Below are 20,053 nucleotides of genomic sequence, written 5' to 3'. Positions count from 1 at the left end.
TCCAATACAACTACATTGACATTTCTCCCTAATCCCTCTATGCATTAATTTAATAAATCCATCCACAAAGCCTCCCTTTCCTCTACACTCTTCTCACTACCAGGTCCATATGCACTTACAAAAACCCATACCTCCCTTCTCAGTTTCACCTTCATCCACATTGACCTTAGAGAAACCTTCCACTCTACGCTAACCTATCTCTTTACTTACTAATATAGCCACCACTTCTCCCTCATTATCTCTTCACTCCTGAGAACTTCCCAACTACACTTCCAAACTCACTCACCCCTCCCTATCAACTTAGTTTCATTCAATGCCAACACAACCATTTTATGAACATACTGCCCATCTCTTCCCTTTTACTCTCATCTGTACTACATGCATGGAAAACTCCTAGACTCTCTTATGTCTTTACTTTTTTTTTAGGAATGTCCCCTTTGGGGCTACAGAAGGGAGAAGGATGCTTAGTCCTATCCCAGTCCCATTTTTTGCCACCTCTTATGACTTAAGTAGGAATAATTGGTGGCAGTATTCTTTTCCCCCACCACAGGGTTAGGCAAAGAAAGGAAATGAATATTCAGAGAAACGGTACAGGACATTAACATGGGGTGGAAGGACAGCATAACGGAGGGACAGCCACAGTATAAAGTATCATAATTCCTCTATGAACAAAATGTGTGGCTCTGGTCCATAGGAGTGCCCCATATAGACACTATAGTATCAGCCACAATAACATGCAGTCAATACACCCCAGACAATTGGGGGGGGGGGGAGAAATCACTTGTAGAGAAGAAAATAATTAAAATAAAATATAAAATAATTTACCCCTCACTGCCCACCCACCTTGTATGTGGCTGATGTTCATTTTCCTGCCAATGTGCTCATTGGATTATCCCTCATGCAAGACCATGGTGTTAGTATCTACCCAGCTCTGAATGGAATATAATATAATTCTCATGTAACTTTCCTGCCATGCATAACCCTGCTCCACCCTCATCAGTTTCCCTTCACACAGCCAATCGGAATCAGACTTCAACTAATCTCTAAGTGTTCCTAGAAGGAGTGCTGAGCAGGGACAAGTGCAAAGGATACGAGTGAATGGATGAAGGAATGATGTAGCGACAAGAGACTTGCATTTGCTCATAAATGTTAGTAATAATGACATTTAACATTCTTACATTTTATTTTCACAATTTTGTACATGCATCTGGTTTTGTGCTAGCTGACTAAAAAAGCTCGTTATCCAGATGTTGGACATGTGGGAGTCTACTATCCAAATGCCCAAGTTCACAATTACTAATTGGATTCAATAAACCTGCATTAATAAATTATAAATCACTACTATAGTGATAATTAACAACAGTTTGGCAGTCTTGACTGTGTACCGAGCTCAGGCCATTGCAGCACTAACAAATTTGTTCGCCTAGGTTTGCAAACTCGTATAATACTTACAGGATTATGATCCCGAATGAAATTACAATCTGAGCATTAGTTTTATGTAAACCCCAACGCTACTCATAGATTTTGGAAGATATCACCATACAGTAGTGATTTTGAATTCCTATCATCCTAGGGGATGAATTGGGTGGGAGTGGTTTCTATGTCTTTGTCTTTTGGCTACCTCCCATGCACGGGAAAAAAAAAAGCCTTTGGTATATGTATGTACCATCCTAGTCATTCAAATCTTCACACATCCCAATGCTCAGATTGTACTTTCGACTGACATTTAATTTCTGTATACAAGTATGGTACAAGGTAGCACACCTTTCAATCCTCAGTGATGAAGATTGTAAAACAAGTCTGGTAGCTCAGGAGGCCTGGGCGCAACAGTTGGTTGCGACAGCCAAATAGTGAATGCATTAACAAGTAATGTACATTTTCATCCAATATTATATCACAGACAACTCCATTCTAAAAACATATCGAAAACAACTTTTATGCGACTATAATTTTGCTAGATTTTTTGCTTCTTAAAGCTATGTTCCACCTTATGATGAAGCTTGAATTCAAGACTTTTCTTAGCATAAAATATATGTGCAACTTATCCTGTAGCTTCAAATCTGGGGCAGTTCATACACATGGTAACTGAGCATATTTGCAAATTATGAACATTTTCTACATTGGTACAGTCTTCCTTGAAAACGTAATATATACAAATAATTTAGGAGACTGTGTGAACTGATTTATAGAATGCTAAAGGGTTTGTTCACTACTTTCGTGACGATAATTATATCAACCATCAAAACAGAATTGAATTAATCTAAACGATGAAACTATTCACAATTATGATAATTGAAGTTCTGAAGAGGCCCATGACACTGAAATTTATGAAACTAAAGCTCCTGCTATTAAAGAAACAAAAATACAGTGAGTCCTCCTTATATGGTAATTCTTTATCCGGTAATTACTACCCTCAATTCTATTTACGGTAAGAAAAATTCACAGATATGGTATCCGCTAGATATTTTGAAGAGGAAAGAGCAGGGAGAAGGTACGTCTGCCATATTCTATTATTACATGGACGAGGGAGTCATATGAGAGGTACAAAGAAAAGAAAAGAGAAGTAAAGCAAAAGGTAAAGGTTGCAAAGAGGAGAGCAGATGTGAAATGGGGTAAGAGTATGACAGAAAATTTTGAAAGTAATAAAAAGATGTTTTGGAAAGAAATTAAGAGAGGAAGAGGAGGCGAATCAAGTAGGGAAGAAAAGGTAAAAGGTGCAGATGGAGAGATGATAATGGAAGAGAAGGCAGTAAGGGGAAGATGGGCAGAATATTTTAGGGAGTTGCTAAATGTGAAGGAGGATAGGGAAAGAAAGATAGCTGCAGTGGGAAATGCGAAGAAAATGAGTGATGAGTGAGGAGAATGGAGGAGAAATAAGGAAGGATGAGGTGAAGGCAGTTGTTAAGATGATGAAAGCAGGTAAGGCACCTGGTCTGGATGGATGCCATGCAGAATGTCTGAAAAAGGGAGGTCAAGTGATGGTGGACTGGTTGGTGAGGTTATTTAATGTTTGCTGGAGAGAGGGTAGAGTACCGGAGGACTGGAGGAGTGCCTGTATAGTTCCTCTTTACAAGGGAAAAGGGGACAAGTGTGAATGTAGTAGTTTCAGAGGGATTAGCTTGTTAAGTGTAGTTGGGAAGGCTTATGGGAGGATCTTGATTGAGAGGATTAGGAGAGGAACAGAAGGAGTAATTGGTGAGGAACAGTGTGGATTTAGGACAGGTAGAGGTTGTGTAGATCAGATCTTTGTGGTAAGACAGATATGTGAGAAAGCTATAGGAAAGGGGAAGGATGTTTTTTGGCTTTTATGGATCTGGAAAAGGCTTATGATAGGGTAGACAGAAAGGCACTGTGGGAGGTTATGCAGATTTATGGGATAGGAGGAAAGCTTTTGGGAGCTGTCAAGAGTTTTTATGAGAGTGGTAGAGCTTGTGTCAGGATTGGAAATGGAGAGAGTGAGTGGTTTGAGGTAAAGGTGGGACTTCGTCAAGGATGCGTTATGTCGCCCTGGCTGTTCAACTTATACATGGATGGGGTGGTGCGAGAGGTGAATGCAAGGGTAGTGGGTCAGGGATTGGAGATGGTTAAAGAAAATGGAGAAAAGTGGGAGGTGAGCCAGCTGTTGTTTGCGGACGACACTGCGCTTGTGGCAGGATCGGAGGAGGGATTGAGGAAGCTGGTGGCAGAGTTTGGGAGAGTATGTGATAGAAGAAAGCTAAAGATTAATATGGGTAAAAGTAAGGTGATGAGATCTACAAGGGGTGAAAGTGGCAGTAGACTGGAAGTGAACATTAAGGGAGAGCGACTGGAGGAAGTGGATAGTTTTAGATACTTGGGTGCAAGTGTAGCAAGAAAAGGTGGAGTGAAGGTGGAGGTAGAATGTAGATTGAGAGAAGCGAGTAAATGCCTTGGTGGATTAAAGAGTGTAATGAGGAATAGACATTTAGGAATGGATGCTAAGAGGAGACTGTATGAAGGAGTGATTGTGCCAACAGCACTGTATGGGGCAGAAACGTGGAACATAAGAAGAGAGAAGGAGTTTGAATGTGTTTGAGATGAGGTGTCTGAGAAGTATGGTGGGGGTTACTAGGCTGGATAGAGTGAGAAATGAGGAGGTGAGGAGGAGAACAGGGGTGATAAAGGAGCTGGGAGATAGGGTTGATGAAAGAATATTAGGATGGTTTGGACACATGGAAAGAATGAGTGAAGAAAGACTAGTAAAAGAGGTATGGAAGGCAGATGTGGAGGGAGTGAACATGAGGGGACGTCCTAGGATGAGGTGGAGGGATGGGGTGAAGGGGGCTTTGGGGAAGAGGGGAATGTCTGTTGAGGAAGGAAGGGAGAGGACGGAAGACAGAGGTGAGTGGAGAATGGTTGTATATGGATGATGTTGTGATTGCATGAGGAGGAATGGGTGGGGGGTGAGGTAGTATGTGTGAGTAAATTTTGACGCAGCCCGAAGGGATTTCTCCCCGTCCTCTCCTTATATGCAAGGGGGACGGAGAGGGGGGGTCGCCGATTAAATGAAGCGGCCTTGCTGTGGATGTGCTGTGTCTTGCGACACTGCTTCTGACCCAGGGCGGTGGGCAAGGTGCAGGGATGACCCGTCATCCAGGAGGTGCTCAGATGAGAGGGAGGGTGGGAGGGATGTGGAGTGTATTTAGGGATGAAATGGGTGGGAGTGTTTTTATGCCTTTCCCTTTTTGGCTACCTCCCTTGAAAGGGGGAAAAAGCCTTGGTATATGTATGTATGTATGTATAATGGGTTCGGTATACAGTAATTTCAATTTGCGGTAAGGTTTTCAGGAACGCACATGTATCGTATAACGAGGACTTACTGTACCTATAATTCAACACATCTTATAAGTTAACCAAATCTACTACTTTTGACAATGTCTCTACCAATGCCAAAAGAGTAGAACATGGATGCAGACGTAGAATACTTTCCCCAAGACCCGAAGGGTACCACCAAAGCTGTCAAATTGTCCTCAGAGGCCATAGTCAATGCCTGTAGAGAAAAAAAAAATGGAGAATGCATTAATCATTTTTTTGTATGTAGGGGATGATATGGGTGGGAGTGGTTTTTTATGCCTTTTTTTTTGGGGGGGGGCTACCTCCCATGTATGGGGGAGGGAGCCTTTGGTATATGTGTATATTAATCATAAATAAAATTATGGAAATTTACAATATAGAAAGTATCAATCCTATTCAAAGAACTGATGTAAGCTACTCCATTCACTTAAATGGACAATGCTATAAAGCTAGCAACCTTTCTCTTCCTGGTTCTTGTTCTGATTTAGTAAACTATTTGGTTACAGCAACCAATCAAATGTTGCTTGGTCCTCCCATTTGGTGTTTGCTATACAAAAAACTAAACCATTTCACTTCTCCATTGGCTGACAATCTTACAACTGAGCTCTTCATGCCACAGAGAAAATGACATTTTATATATCATTATTATAATTTTTTGCATCCGACCTAGTTATGGACCAAAAGGTCTCCTGTCAGCATGCTCCTCCTTTATAATCCTTTATGGGTGTATAGAATAGGGCAAAACATACAATGGAGGATGGAAAGATGAAGATCAACAAAATTGCAAGATTAAATGGTTTCAAGGAACATAATCAGTGGACCTGTGAGGCAACGTCCAACTTCAAAACCCATCAACATCCTGAGGAGCGAGGGGTTGCCATCCGTCTCGAGGCCTGGCATATAAACAAGAGGAAACTTATCTGTGCTTGGCTCTACCAACAACTTACCTGTTCAGTAAGCTGTTCTGCAGCTTGCACTGGATCTTCAGCTTGACATACTAAACTACACACTTCTCTGTCTGCCAATGGAAAGTGGATGCCATCTGTTGTGAGCAAGAGAAATGCATCTTTTCCATGCTTTACCTGTAGAAAAGAAAAATTAAGTGTGTTTATGTCCTTGGCTCAGATGTTCACACAAGTGGCATTTGGTGAGTGTTGGATTTAGAGACAGGTGTGTATTGCATTGGCATGTATACATTCAGGTCAACTCCCCCACATAAAACAGTATCAACACAGAAACAGCCTGTCATAAGGCATCAACTGCCTCGGCTGCAATCACTAAAGTATGGATTTTATAGTAAACCCTCAATATAACCGATCTCGATATACTGGATATCAGATATAATGGACAAAAATCTGACTGGACAAACCCTTGCTATAACGGATTTTCATCTGTTTTAGCGAGGGATCCTTAGTTATAACCGATCTTCAGATATAATGACAAACCCCTGTCCTCACAACGTCCGTTATAACGAGGGTTTACTGTAATTTCTAATTCTACTAATTTCCAATACCGGACAAACTTCAGGATATAACGGATCTGTAAGCTATTTCCATTGGATATAATGGAGCCTCGGTTATAACAGATATTTGGATATAACGACAGACCTGTCCCCATATTGTCTGTTATATCAAGGGTTTACTGTAAATAGATATGAAATATATCCAATGACCTAATTACTCTGGATCGAGTTCTCTTCCCAGACTCTCTTATCCCTTAAGATTTCTTGGGAAAAATAAGCACTGGCTCTGCTGTCCTAGTTGTGCCAGAGGTGCTTGGCCTGTGGTGCCTTGTGCTCTTCTTTTCTTGCATTCTCCTATCTACTCTTTTAATTCCTTTTTTATTTCTTCTTTTTCTTGAAAAGTTCTTTCCCTAACATTCTAATAGAATTTTGTGATTATATCTTTTACTAACAAGAAACAGACATTTGGGAATGGATGCTAAGAGGAGATTGTATGAAGGAGTGATTGTGCCGACAGCACTGTACAGGGCGGAAACATGTAACATGAGAGAAGGAATTTGAATGTGTTCGAGATGAGGTACCTGAGAAGTATGATAGAGATTACTAGGCTGGATAGTGAGAAACGAGGTGAAGATGAGAATGGGGGGTGAAAAGGGAGTTGGGAGATAGGGTTGATGACCCATCATCCAATAGGAGCCAAGATAATAGGGAGGGAGGGGGGTGGATGGGAGTGGAGTATATGGGGATGGAATGGATGAGAGTGGATTTTATGCTTTTGTTTTTTGCTACCTCCCTTGTAAGGTGGAAAAAGCCTTTGATATATGTATTTTTGGAACTCCTCAAGTAAGAGGCAGAGAGGAAAAGTTTAAAGGTGTTTGAGATGAAATGTCCGACAAGTATGGTAGGGTCTACAAGATTAGATAGTGAGAGACAAGGTAAGGAGGTCAGCTGGAGTGGAATAGATAGCAGATAGGACTGATGAAAATGTACTGGGATGGTTTGGACACATGGAAAGAATGAGTGAAGAAAGATTAGTAAGAGGTGTGGAGAGCAGAGGTAGAAGGAGTAAATTTTAGGGGACGACCAAGGATGAGATGGATGGATGGGGTGAAAGGGGTGTTGAAGAGGGGAATGTATGTTGAGCATGGATGGGAGAAGGTGGGAGAAGGCAGGAGATAAGGGTGAGTGGAGAATAGCTGTGTATAGATGATACCGTGATGCAAGGAAGGAGCTGGGGATGAGGGGATAGGGAGTGGTTATGCATGATATTTTGACATCCCAAAGGAATTTCCAGTCGTCTTCTGCATGAGGGGATGGAGAGGAGATGGGGGTATTGATTAAGTGAAGTGGCCTTGCTGTGGATGTGTTGTCTTGCTTCATTGCTTCTGAGGCAGTGGTTAGGATACAGGGATGACCTGTCATCCATGAGGAGCTAAGATGAGAGGGAGGAAAGGGTGGTGGGAGTGGGTAATTGTCTTTTGATCTGGTTATCTCCCTTGTAAGGGGGGGGAAAAGCCCTTGATAGGTAGATAGATCTTTCATTTTAATTATAGGAAAAAATACAACTGAAATTATACACCAGTGGTAGTCTTCCTCATGAAAAAGGTATATTTAATAAACTGATTTTCACAGAATGAAAGAAAAATACTACTTCAACACAGCCATACCATACTATATACCAAGGGCTTTATCCCCTTTGGCTATCTCCCTTGTAAGGGAGAGTAAAAGCCCTTGATGTGTATGGTATGGCTGTGCTGTAGTTTTTTTTTTCCTGAGGAAATCATTTTACTAAAGATATTTTTTTCATGAGGGAGGCTACCACTGGTGTATAGTTTCAGTTGTATTTTTTCCTGTAGCCTCTTGGAACAGATTTCTTGCTGTCTTTCAGTAAGATGCTTGTGATGCATGGAGAGGAAAGAAAGAAAGAGAGAAGGGAAAAAAAAAAAAAAAAAGAAGAAAAGAAAAAGAAGAAAAAGAAAACTCGTCAATACACATCTTGCATACTAATGATTGGGCATATACTAACCTTAAGAGTTCTTGTGTCTGGCAATGCAATAACGCCAGCTTGTTTTAGGTGAAGGTCACCAATGCTGCGAGACATACTCAGAGCTCCATTGACCATGTGCCGTCCAATGTTATCCAGAGCTACGTTGCCTCCAGATGCTTCAATGCGAACCTATACAAAAATAGGTATGCTTACATGATATTTAACAAAATTTTAATACATACATACATATACCAAGGCTTTTTCCCCCTTACAAGGGGGGTAGCCAAAAAGAAAAAGGCATAAAATCATTCCCACCCATTCCATCCCTGAATACACTCCACACCCCTCCACCCTCCCTCTTATCTTAGCACCTCCTGAATGATGGGTCATCCCTGCACCTTGTCCACTACCCTGGGTCAGAAGCAATGTCGCAAGACACAGCACATCCACAGCAAGGCCGCTTCATTAAATCGGCGACCCCCCCATTGCATAAAATTTTTAATACATTTAATAATAAAACCCTATTTTGTTTTTTTTCTTTGGACGAGAGAGAACAGGATACCTAGTTTACTCATATGTACATGTACCAAAGGCTTTTTCCCCCCTTTACATGGGAGGTAGCCAAAAAGACAATGGCACAGAAACCACTCCCACTCACTCCACTCCCCTCTACCCTTTTCCCTCCCTCTTATCTTGGCACCTCCTGGATGACGGGTCATCCCTGCATCATGTCCACTGCCCTGAGTCAGAAGCAGTGTCGCAAGACACAGCACATCCACAGCAAGGCTGCTTCATCAATTTGGCAACCCCCCCCCCTCTGTCCAATTTAATCGATTCCTATGATGCATATATACAGTGATGGCATTCTCTCTCTTCTTCCACTTCAGCATACATGTGTACCAAGCACCCTTTCCACCTTTCAAGGGGACTAGCCAAGTTGAAGCATATACACCCACAGAAGAACAACTCAATACCCCAATGTGGGAGAACCTTGTACATATGGACAAACAAGAAGCGCAAAATTACCTTTTCTGTTGCAACAGATGGACAGTGGTCTTGTGTCAATACTTTTGGCCCTCCACCTCGACACAACATGGCTCGAGAATCTCCAACATGTCCAACAGCTAACTGTACTCCTTTGCGTAGCAAACAGACAGTAGCTGTGGTGCCTGCGGTATTCCCTGTTGAAACGTACAATTAACTATGAGATGCTACTTTACTATGGATATATTTACTGTAGGGGGATGGGGCTTAAATAAAATGTTAACCAATGACAGTTGATTCACAGATAGTAAGATTTGAGAAGGGCAGGAGAGAAAACTTTTAGGAGAGAGTGAGAGTGAGAGTGAGAGAGAGAAACTTTCTATCTGTGTATCAACTGTCATTGGGAGGGTCTTGACTGAGAGGATCAGGAGAGGAACAGAGGGAGTAATTGGTGAGGAACAGTGTGGGTTTAGGACAGGTAGGGATTGTGTGGATCAGATTTTTGTGGTAAGAGATGTGAGAAAGCTATAGGGAAAGGTAAGGATTTTTTGGGGGCCTTTATGGATTTGGAAAAGGCTTATGTCAGGGTAGACAGGAAGGAATTGTGGGAGGTATTGTAGATATATGGGATGGGAGGAAAGCTGTTAAGAGCAGTGAAGAGTTTCAGAAATGGAGAGGGTGAGTGGTCTGAGGTAGACGTGGGACTTCATCAGGGATGTGTTATGCAGCCTTGGCTGTTTAATTTATACATGGATGGGGTGGTGCAAGAGGTGCATGGGTAGTGGGTCCAGGATTGGAGATACATATACCAAGGCTTTTTCATACATATACCAAGGCTTTTTCCCCCTTTCAAGGGAGGTAGCCAAAAAGGGAAAGGCATAAAAACACTCCCACCCATTTCATCCCTAAATACACTCCACACCCCCCACACCCTCCCTCTCATCTGAGCACCTCCTGGATGACGGGTCATCCCTGCACCTTGCCCACCGCCCTGGGTCAGAAGCAGTGTCGCAAGGATTGGAGATGGTTAAAGAAAATGGAGAAAAGTGGGAGATAAGCCAGTTGTTGTTTGTTGATGACACTTGTGCTTGTAGCAGGATCAGAGGAAGGATTGAGGAAGTTAGTGACAGTATGGGAAGGAGTACAAAAGAAGGGAATTGAAGATAAATGTGGATAAAAGTAAGGTGATGAGATGTACAAGGGGAGAAAGCGGCAGCAAACTGGAAGTGAGTATTAAGGGAGAGAGACTGGAGGAAGTGGATAGTTTTAGATAGTTGAGTGCTAATGTGGCGGGAAAGGGAGGAGTTGAAATGGAGGTAGAATGTAGATTGAGAAGCAAGTAAATGCCTTGGAGGATAGCAAATTGTAATGAGAAATAGACATTTGGGAAAGGATGCTAAGAGGAGATTGTATGAAGGAGTGACTGTGCCTGAGAAGAATGGTAGGGGTTACTACACTGGATAGAGTAAGAAATGAGGATGTGAGGAGGAGAATGGGGGTGGAAAGGGAATTGGGAGATAGGGTTGATGAAAGAGTATTGGGATGATTTGTACACATGGAAAGAATGAGTGAAGAAAGATTAGTAAAAGAGGTATGGAAGGCGGATGAGGAGGGAGTGAACATAAGGGATCGACCAAGGACGAAATGGATGGATAGGGTAAAAGGGGCATTGGGAAAGAGGAGAATGTCTGTTGAGGAAGGACAGGAGAAGACAGAAGATAGGGGTAAATGGAGAAAGGTTGCGAATAGATGATGCTGTGATGCACAAAAGGGAGTGGGTGGGAGATGGGGGGTGAGGGAATATATGTGAAAAATAAATTGATGCAGCCTGAAGGGATTTCTCCCAATCCTTTCCATTTCTGCATGAGGGGATGGAGAAGGTGGGGTCACTGATTTAATGAAGCGGCCTTGCTGCAGATGTGCTGCATCTTGTGACACTGCTTCTGACCCAGGGAAGTGGGAGAGATGAAAGGATGACCAGTCATCCAGGGGGAACCAAGATAAGAGGGAGGAGAAGGAGTTGGATGGGAGTGGAATATGTTGGGATGGAATGGGGGGGAGTGAATTTTATTTTATTTTATTTATTTCATTTTTTTTTTTGGCTACCTCCTTTGTAAGGAGGAAAAGGCCTTTAGTATATGTATGTAGGAGGGAAAACAAACTGATCCACAGTGGGTGCTTTGCAGATGGATGGCAGTCAAAGGTAAGCAACATATGTGCAGATTTCTAAAGGGATATATGTATTCTTCTTTGGGTCAGCATATTGAAGAAATCTGTCCATTTTTTTCTCCCATTTCATAGTTGTGTTGTTAGGCTATTATTGCATATTGAGTTTTGATGCGCAGAGTTTGGTGTAGAGAAGTATCTGAATAGGTTAAATCAAGTTGGAGATGGGATTGCCAAGATAAAAGGGAGGGAAGAGGGTGGAGGGGAGTGGAGTATATAGGGGATGAAATGGGTGAGAGTGGTTTCTATGCCTTTGTCTTTTGGCTACCTCCCTTGTAAGGGGGAAAAAGCCTTTGGTATATGTATGATAGGATTGTGTAGATTGGTCCCTATATAAAGAATAAATGAATTGTTCCTTACCTTCTCCATGATTACCACACCAATCAACATAACCTTGATGAAGTTTCAAGAAGGCATGGTGAAGAACTAATTCCAGATCAGTGTTTTGTGCCAACTCGGTCTCGAGTACTTTCTGCAAAATATAGTTTCATTTCAAAACTGAACAAATATATATATATATGCATATATTTGTGTGTATTTTGTACTTGCTCTCTGAACAAAATGAACTTGTTAAAATCAAATGATACATTTTTTTTAGTTTCATACAAACCCATTTTGCTCCTCTCCACCATCACATAGCAAATGGAATGATCCTGGAAAGAATCAAACCTTACTATCCTAACCCAACCAACATTATTTCATGGAATCCCCATTCACCACCACACTACTCATTCTTCACAAAACTACTAAAGTTCCAACAAGGAGGTACCATTAGGCAACACACATACAGCTTTTGATAGTTCCACAGCACATGCAAAAAGAAAAAAAAAAAAAGAAAATAAAATAAAAAGAAAATAAAGAAAAATAAATAAAGAAAATAAAAAATAAAATACAATAAAATGATAATAATAAAATGAAAAATAAAATACAATAAAATAATAATAATGAAATAAAAAATAAATAAATAAAATATATAAACAAAAGAAAAAATAAAATAAAACAAGAAATTTGACATTTACTGGCTGTCAAACACTATCCCATAAGTGACAACACTATATTCCTTCCCTCTAACTCTTTTCATACTAGGTGAAAGAACAGTTCCTAGTAACAATATCTACAACTGAAACTAGATCTGGGAGTTGTGGTACTCCTGCAAGAGACTCAAGGAATTGTTTGATGGAAAATTACATCTGCCCATTTCAAGACTGCATGATAGTAAGCAAGTTCATAACTAGAGCATCCTGCTTCTATATACATATATATATATACATATATATAATATACATATATATAATATACATATATATATAATATACATATATATATAATATATATACATACATATATATATCACAAAAAGGCATTGTCCTCGTCCCCTCAGAGGGATATTCATGATTGATCAAAACCAAAATTGTACAAGCTTGGCAACTGTTCTCACACTATTTTTACACTTTCAAAACTTCTAACATTTTAAAATGTATAGGAAATTTTAAACCCTACGAGTGTGTCTACCTATTTGACTACCTGCACAATAATGGTCACAAAACTACCCATCTAAACTTTGCTTATTTCTGACCATTAAATAAATAAAAAAAAAAGTTACCTGTATCACTCTGGATGATCTGTTGCCCACATAGAAATATATGGAACATACTCTACCAGCAGAATTCTTCCTTTAGGCTAGGTGCTTAAGACTGCCTCTCCTTTTAACAACCTGACAACAACACTGGTTTCAAAAGACCACATTCACAAGAAGTTCCTTAGACAATATGCTAGCAATTCAAATCAAGGGATTCAGCCAATAGGAATGAATGTATTAACTAAATCACGAGGCAGTATCCATGCATGGATGCACCTGACCAACATGCTTTAACTGGTAAGATGTTCTAAATCATCCAGGTACCACATTTCCTCAAAATTGCAAACTACAAGAGGTGAGTATCACTGACCTAATTTATGATAATGCATAATTACAAACTACAATTACTACACAAATTATCTACATTCACAATTACACTGGAAAACCTGTTTTCATCCAAAAGCTTATCTTGAACTGGCTAAACAGGAATACCAAAGATCAATAACTAATTACAATACTTGGGACAAAACAAATTAAACATGTTCGATAAATGTACATGCCGGACTTTACCTCAATGTTTTCAAAACAATACTGGGAACACTGAGCCCCTCCATGCCCATCAAAAACTGCGGCACATAGTAAATCATCTTGCAAGTCTTTTACGAAGAATCTGTTCAAAGACAGGGAGGAAAATGAAATGGTAACTTACAGTGATAACGAGAGTTTGTAATTGGGAATAATGTGTAGCATGCTGGTTTACTGTATTACAGATTTTATTACCATAATGACCTCAGCTTACCTAATCTGGTCCAATTTTCTTACTGGACTTTAAACATTTCCACAATGATGACTTGGAGGGCCCACTTTAGAACCTTGAATGTGTTTAAAACCACTACTAGCTAAAGAATATTCAAGTTTGAGGCAATAACAAATGTCTAAGTTACACATGGATAACGAGTCTTTATGATTTAACCATGATGCAACTTGATTCAACATGGCTTTAAAGATGAATAAGCACGTATATATTTGCAAGTGATAATATCTTTAATTCAAGTGGAAAATACAACTTATGAGTGACAATAGTACAGATAAAAGTGAAATCTTTACATACCTGTCTTCCTGATAGGTACGCTTGCCCTGAAGACTGGAACATCCCACTTGGCTTGATGTTACCTTTGGTATAGGTTCACCATGTTTTATGCTCGAATCCATCTGCAGGGGCAAATCTATTCGATTATCCCATGCTCCCAAGGCATCAAAGCTGATGTCTGCAGTCCTCTGCGATTCATCATCTCGTGCCGATATATACAACGATCTTACAGGTAATTTCTGTGAACGTCCTGAATCCAAAGGTAGCAATTTTGACTCTGCTGGCTGCCCATGCCTGTTCCTGCTAACCTGAGTACCATCTGACTTAGTGCCAATGAACTTGGAGGAATTGGTTAATTTTGATACAAGTTGATCAACAGACTGCTTTCTCAGTAAACCAAATCTAAACATTATATTTCTAAGTCTGCCCTGAAAGTGAATTTCCCTGAAAAAAATAAAAATAAAAATTAATAAATAAATAAAAATAAAAGCTAGGAAATAATACCTATAACCATAACAGTAACCACTGTTGACTAAGTTTCACTGACTGAAAACAATCCCTCAGTAGTTGGCAGCAGTCCCTGGGCCTTCCCAAAGATTATCTCGAAAGTTTATTTGTCTGTGTTATATCTATGTGGGATTGTTTCTATGTCACTGTTTTATAGCACCATGAGGTGGGGAGAAGGCACAAACTATCAGCTCTCCTTATGTGTAAAAGTACCAGAAATACAAATATTCTGAACCTGGTCCAGAGATAGCACGAGCCCCACTGGAGAACCTTCACATGGAGAGGTTTGTTGATGGGTCATGAAAACTGACTGGGGAAACAATCCTCTCTGATGTCAGTCTTGCAAGACCACCCTTTCCTGATACTTGTTGGTCCCAACCTACAAGTATTTTTTTTCTTTGTTATTTCATCAAAATCAATTAAATTAGGCCATATGCACACCATCGAGGTTTTGGGGAACTCTGCTCTCCTGGCTAGGCGACATGAACACATAATGGAGTTTCTGGCAATGCAATGCATACACACCAGTGGGGAATTCTGGCGAGGAAATGTGCATCCCACCAGAGGAGATCCATTAGGCAAAATCCATAGGGACCTCTCTGGCTATGCAACATGGCTAATGAAGGCAAGATTCCATCAGGTTAGGTTATGTCACATCTGGTGGTATTTATTGTGTTTCAGATGGCAATTGCTCTCACCATCTCTTTGCATTGTTATTTTTTTTCTCTAAATAAATGGTTGTATATGGATGATGTTGTGATGCATGAGGTGTGAGCAAAAATTGACGCAGCCCAAAGGGATTTCTCCCCGTCTTCTCCTTTTATGCATGGGGGGATGGAGAGGGGGGGTTGCCGATATAATGAAGCGGCCTTGCTGTGGATGTGCTGTGTCTTGCAACATTGCTTCTAACCCAGGGCAGTGGACAAGGTGCAGGGATGACCCATCATCCAGGAGGTGCTAAGATAAGAGGGAGGGTGGAGGGGTGTGGAGTGTATTCAGGGATGGAATGGGTGGGAATGATTTTATGCCTTTTCCTTTTTGGCTACCTCCCTTGTAAGGGGGAAAAAGCCTTGGTATATGTATGTAAATAAATTATACTAAACAAGTCTGAAAACTAATAATAATGCTATTGATTATTTAGATATATATTGTACATCACACACCTGAGGGCATCATATTTATTGTAATAGTTTTTTATCCAGATGGCTTTGCTGATACTGTTTCAATGCTGGATAATGTCTTGAATACAAGCACATGTACATGATATAGCATTAGAAAATTAAATATTAATCTTGTAAATTATAATATATCAATGTAATAAATATTTTTCTTGGTAGAAATCAATATCAGAAAATATTGCTAAAACCTATACAGAAACTAATGAAGTTGCTTCAACTCCTTTAGATGCAATATTTTTAATAGATGCAGAGGTCAGAGATGACAACACTGACGTCCTCTAGAATTACAGGTACTGCATTACTAAATGCAGGTTAGGTTAGGTTACAATAGACAAACTTATTATACTTTAATTTCTTTGGCCTCAGTCTCTACCAAAACAAAGATTGCATCTCAAGCAACCAAAGTGGCTACATTTGTTCGTTTATAGCTTTTTAGCAACTTTTTCTTTTATTGATTTCCACCAAGAATAACATATTACATTGATGCATTATAATTTACAAAATTATTATTTAATTTTGTATTACTATATTGCATAGGTATGTAATCCTAAAAATTTACAGAAAAAATTCTGATGCATTTGGTGAACCATGCTAAACCATGTCTATTCTATATATATATATATCTATATACAGAGAGCTTTTCCCCCTTTATTAGAGACGTGGCTAAGTCGGAGGCCTATTCCCATCTACCGGTACCTCACTCCCATCCACCCTTCCCATCTCAGCTCCTCATGGATGACAGGTCATGCCTGCATCCAGCCAACTACCCTGGATCAAATCCAATGCAGCAAGACAGTACATCCACAGCAAGGCTGCTTTACTTAATCTGCGACTCCACCATCTGTCCCCTCATGCAGAAAAAGAGAAAACTGGGAGATATCCCTTTGGGCTGCGTTAAAATATCATTCACACATAAGCATCACCTACCCATCCCTCCCTTCCTTCCATAACTATCATCCATACATTCTTCACTCATACCTATCTCCTGCAGTCTCCCTTCCTTGCTCAATGGACATTCCCCTCTTGCTCAGTGCCCCCTTCAGACCATCCATCCATCTCATTCTGTCATCCCCTCAAGTTCACTCCCTCTACCTCTGCCTCCCACCTCTTTTACCAGTTTTTCCATCTACCTAGTCTACCTTGTCAGTTTTAGGCGACCTCACCACAGCCAGCCTGGGAACCCACCGCTTCCACACCTCTGCTCGAACTTCGGGTATTGAAGTGAATCAATGATGGAGTTTGATGCAGCTCCCTGTGAAGTCAGGCCATGTGGTATGGGAGGCTCATCGGGTAATGATGTCAAAAACTTGTCTAACCTTCTCTTGAAAGCCTCGGTGCAGACTCCTTTTAGGTCTCTTGTGTCTCTGGGTAGACAATTGAAGAGATGTGGTCCAGCACTGAAAAAGCTCTCTGCCTGGATTGTTTTTATGCATTGAGAGTAACTGCTTACAGCTGGCCCAGGTTGAACTGACCAGTCCTTTCCAAAAATTTTACTATGGACTTCCGAATCCCCCTCTCAAACACCTTGATGTGGGAGGTGAGGCAAAGAGGTCTGTAATTGGGGACCATACCCCTTAAACCTCCTTTGAAAATGTGGGTAATTAAGCCTTCTTTAAGTGCTGATGGTATGGTACCTTCCTTTACTGATTTTCTCCATATTATACTGACCGGAGTAGCTATCGCCTTTTTACACTTCTTTAAGAAAACTGCAGGTAGGTTGTCTGGGGCTGCTGCTGAGTTTGGCTTGAGTTCAATGCTGGCCTCTATGATGTCCTCAGATGTAAATTCTATGTCATTTAGACAATTTTTGTTCATCCCATTCACTTTGAAGAAATCTGCTAGGTTTCTTACCCCTTCTTCAGTTACCAGTACACTAAACACACTTTTGTACTGTTTTTCCAGCATATCTGCAATCATGGTTGGGTCATTCACTGGTTCACCATTGTCTTTTTCAAGTGGACCAATTTTAACCCGTGTCTTCAGTTTCTTTAGTGCATATGCATGAAAGTATTTGGGACTTACTTTAATCACCTCTATTGCTTTATTTTCTTCATATATCCTCTTTTTCATGTGGCTCTAAGTTTGTATTCCAGTTCTTTGATCTTTTCTTCTATATTTTGATTGCTATTTTCTGGATCTGACTTGTACACGAGTCTTTTAGTCAGTTCACTACGCCTCCTCATTAAGATTTTCCTATCCCGGGGTATCAAGTTTGTCACCTCTTCTATGTTTAGCTGGAATAAATTTCTTAACGGACACCTCACAAGCTGTCATTAGTATATTTAGCATTTCTGCTGCCCACTCACTCAAGGAGTTCCAGTCGACTTTGTTGCTATAGAAGTTCCGACTACTAAGGATGTTCTTCTTTTCATTAGTATTATTGTTTGCATCCTTCCCTTGAGTTATCTCTAGTATGTGGGTATGTACCTCCACCAGGTTGTGGTCATATATGATGGTTTTGGTCACTTTTACTGTGTATATCTTGTCACTTATTTGTCAGTACAATGTCTAGAGTATTGTTCAGATGTGTAGGTTCTGCGACAATTTGCTCTAAGTGGTGGTCGTCTGCAAGCCTTACCAGTTCTCGAGCTTGGATTTGGTCACCAAATGCACCACCATTTATTCCTCATGTGCCAACTTATCCCTGGTGGATTCATGTCCCCTAGCACTAAAAGCTCATTTTCATTTTCTTCTATCCTCTCTCTTATTTTATTCAGAATGTTGGTGAATTTATTCGTTTCAGTTAGGTGGTCTATAAACTAATGTTAGTATCAAATTTATTTTGGGCACTTTTACTGCTATCATTTCATCACTCATTCTTTTTGTGTGTCCAAACCATCCTAATAATCTTTCATTAGCTATCTGCCACCTCTTCCACTCCTGCTCAACTCCTAATTTCTCTCTATTCAAACTAGTAACCACTAACATACTTCTCGACATTTCATCTCATCTTCATATCCTCTCTCCCTCTTAAATTCCAATGCTGTCTGCATAATCACCCCTTCATTAAGTCTCCTCTTTGCTTCCATTCCCAATTGCCTATTTCTCAAAACTCCAAACCATGTATGATGTATATTGAACAAGGGCTGGCGTGCCAGCAAGATGTGGGCTATCCCTGCGTACCCAAAGCTTATCTCCCTCGAGCAGTATGCTGGTCTAGAACGGGGTGGCCAACCAGGTGAGTATGTATAATTTTCATGGGATATTCTATGGAAAGGATTTCAGTTTGTGTGCGCAGGCATCCAATTGGGTGGTCCCAATACAACCCATTATTAGTCTTAGTGCTTCACTTTGTGAAGCACTTGTCTTGCTTACATGTAAATCTATAATATATACACAAGTATTACCAAGTCATTTCAGGGTAAAATTCCAGAAATCATGCAAACTCATACTTAATATGATTATTACATTGTCCAATAGCTCCTGACCTAATATATCCTGACCTAACCTAACAACTACATAGAAAAATAGAACTTTGAAATGCAAAAATGAAAGTGAAAATGTTTGTGTGATTTCCTATACTTCTTCTTAATATATTAGACAATCTTATTTATCATGTTACCAACAATTCATTATTCTTAAGCCTAACAAAAAGAGTAATTATGGGTACACCTTGCATATCAATATTCTATAGAAAAAAACAATGTACATGGCAATGGTGCTTGTGTCCTTGGATAATAATAACTAACGGAGTAATGCCTCGTAGGCATAGTTACAGTAATGAGCTCAGTAACAACACAAAATAAATCTGATTAAATATCTAATTTGTACAACTACAATTCCTCACCGACCACCATCTGCTGAAATACGACTACCCATACACCTCTCTTAATTACCTATTCTCCAATAAAACACTTATACACTTGTAACCTTCAAGTCTGTCGTTCAGCTAGATTCAGTAATGAAGTCGGTCAGGGACAATCCTTGCTGTTCTACACTCGACCGTAGCACTTCCGCAAATGTTGCCTTGAACGTAGTAGTAGTTGTTGATAAATGACGGCGCTATAGAATTGCGGCGTATTTGTTCTTTTTTTATATTTTTTTCATTTCGTATATGTTTATAATTTTTGGCGTATTTACTCTTGTACAAATGTATTGCTAGTAATATTTTTTCTTGTGTTGTTTCTTAAATATAATGCGAATTTATGTGTTGCATACACATGATATTGCTCTTGTTCTATTTTCACTGCCATACTGTTTTTATTTTTTTTTCTTTGACACATGATAG

At 40.1% G+C, this 20,053-nt stretch overlaps 2 protein-coding genes across 4 annotated transcripts; both read right to left on the bottom strand.

The window, feature by feature from the left end:
- Positions 1–1,164: 1,164 nt before the first annotated feature.
- On the bottom strand, positions 1,165–19,854 carry LOC143026926 (protein phosphatase Mn(2+)-dependent 1K-like). Of its 3 annotated transcripts, none has more exons than XM_076187720.1 (8): positions 19,696–19,854; positions 14,162–14,584; positions 13,621–13,720; positions 11,832–11,943; positions 9,288–9,442; positions 8,301–8,450; positions 5,760–5,894; positions 1,165–5,008 (listed from the first exon to the last, which is right to left on the bottom strand). In XM_076187720.1, the coding sequence occupies exons 2-8, from the start codon at positions 14,548–14,550 to the stop codon at positions 4,868–4,870; spliced, it is 1,182 nt and encodes a 393-aa protein (XP_076043835.1). In that variant the 5' UTR covers positions 14,551–14,584; positions 19,696–19,854; the 3' UTR covers positions 1,165–4,867. The 3 variants fall into 3 exon arrangements, with proteins under 3 accessions (XP_076043835.1, XP_076043845.1, XP_076043839.1); XM_076187730.1 differs by having other exon boundaries at positions 19,689–19,840; XM_076187724.1 differs by having other exon boundaries at positions 19,662–19,817.
- LOC143029837 (uncharacterized) lies at positions 16,985–17,895 on the bottom strand. The gene is made up of 2 exons (XM_076192930.1): positions 17,276–17,895; positions 16,985–17,189 (listed from the first exon to the last, which is right to left on the bottom strand). The coding sequence occupies exons 1-2, from the start codon at positions 17,893–17,895 to the stop codon at positions 16,985–16,987; spliced, it is 825 nt and encodes a 274-aa protein (XP_076049045.1).
- Positions 19,855–20,053: the final 199 nt, after the last annotated feature.

Source organism: Oratosquilla oratoria, chromosome 1 (assembly GCF_046742065.1).
Source record: "Oratosquilla oratoria isolate Oo_2021 chromosome 1, ASM4674206v1, whole genome shotgun sequence".
Taxonomy (NCBI): domain Eukaryota; kingdom Metazoa; phylum Arthropoda; class Malacostraca; order Stomatopoda; family Squillidae; genus Oratosquilla; species Oratosquilla oratoria.
Note: the sequence above shows the minus strand (reverse complement) of the source record. Positions and strands in the feature narration are given on the sequence as shown.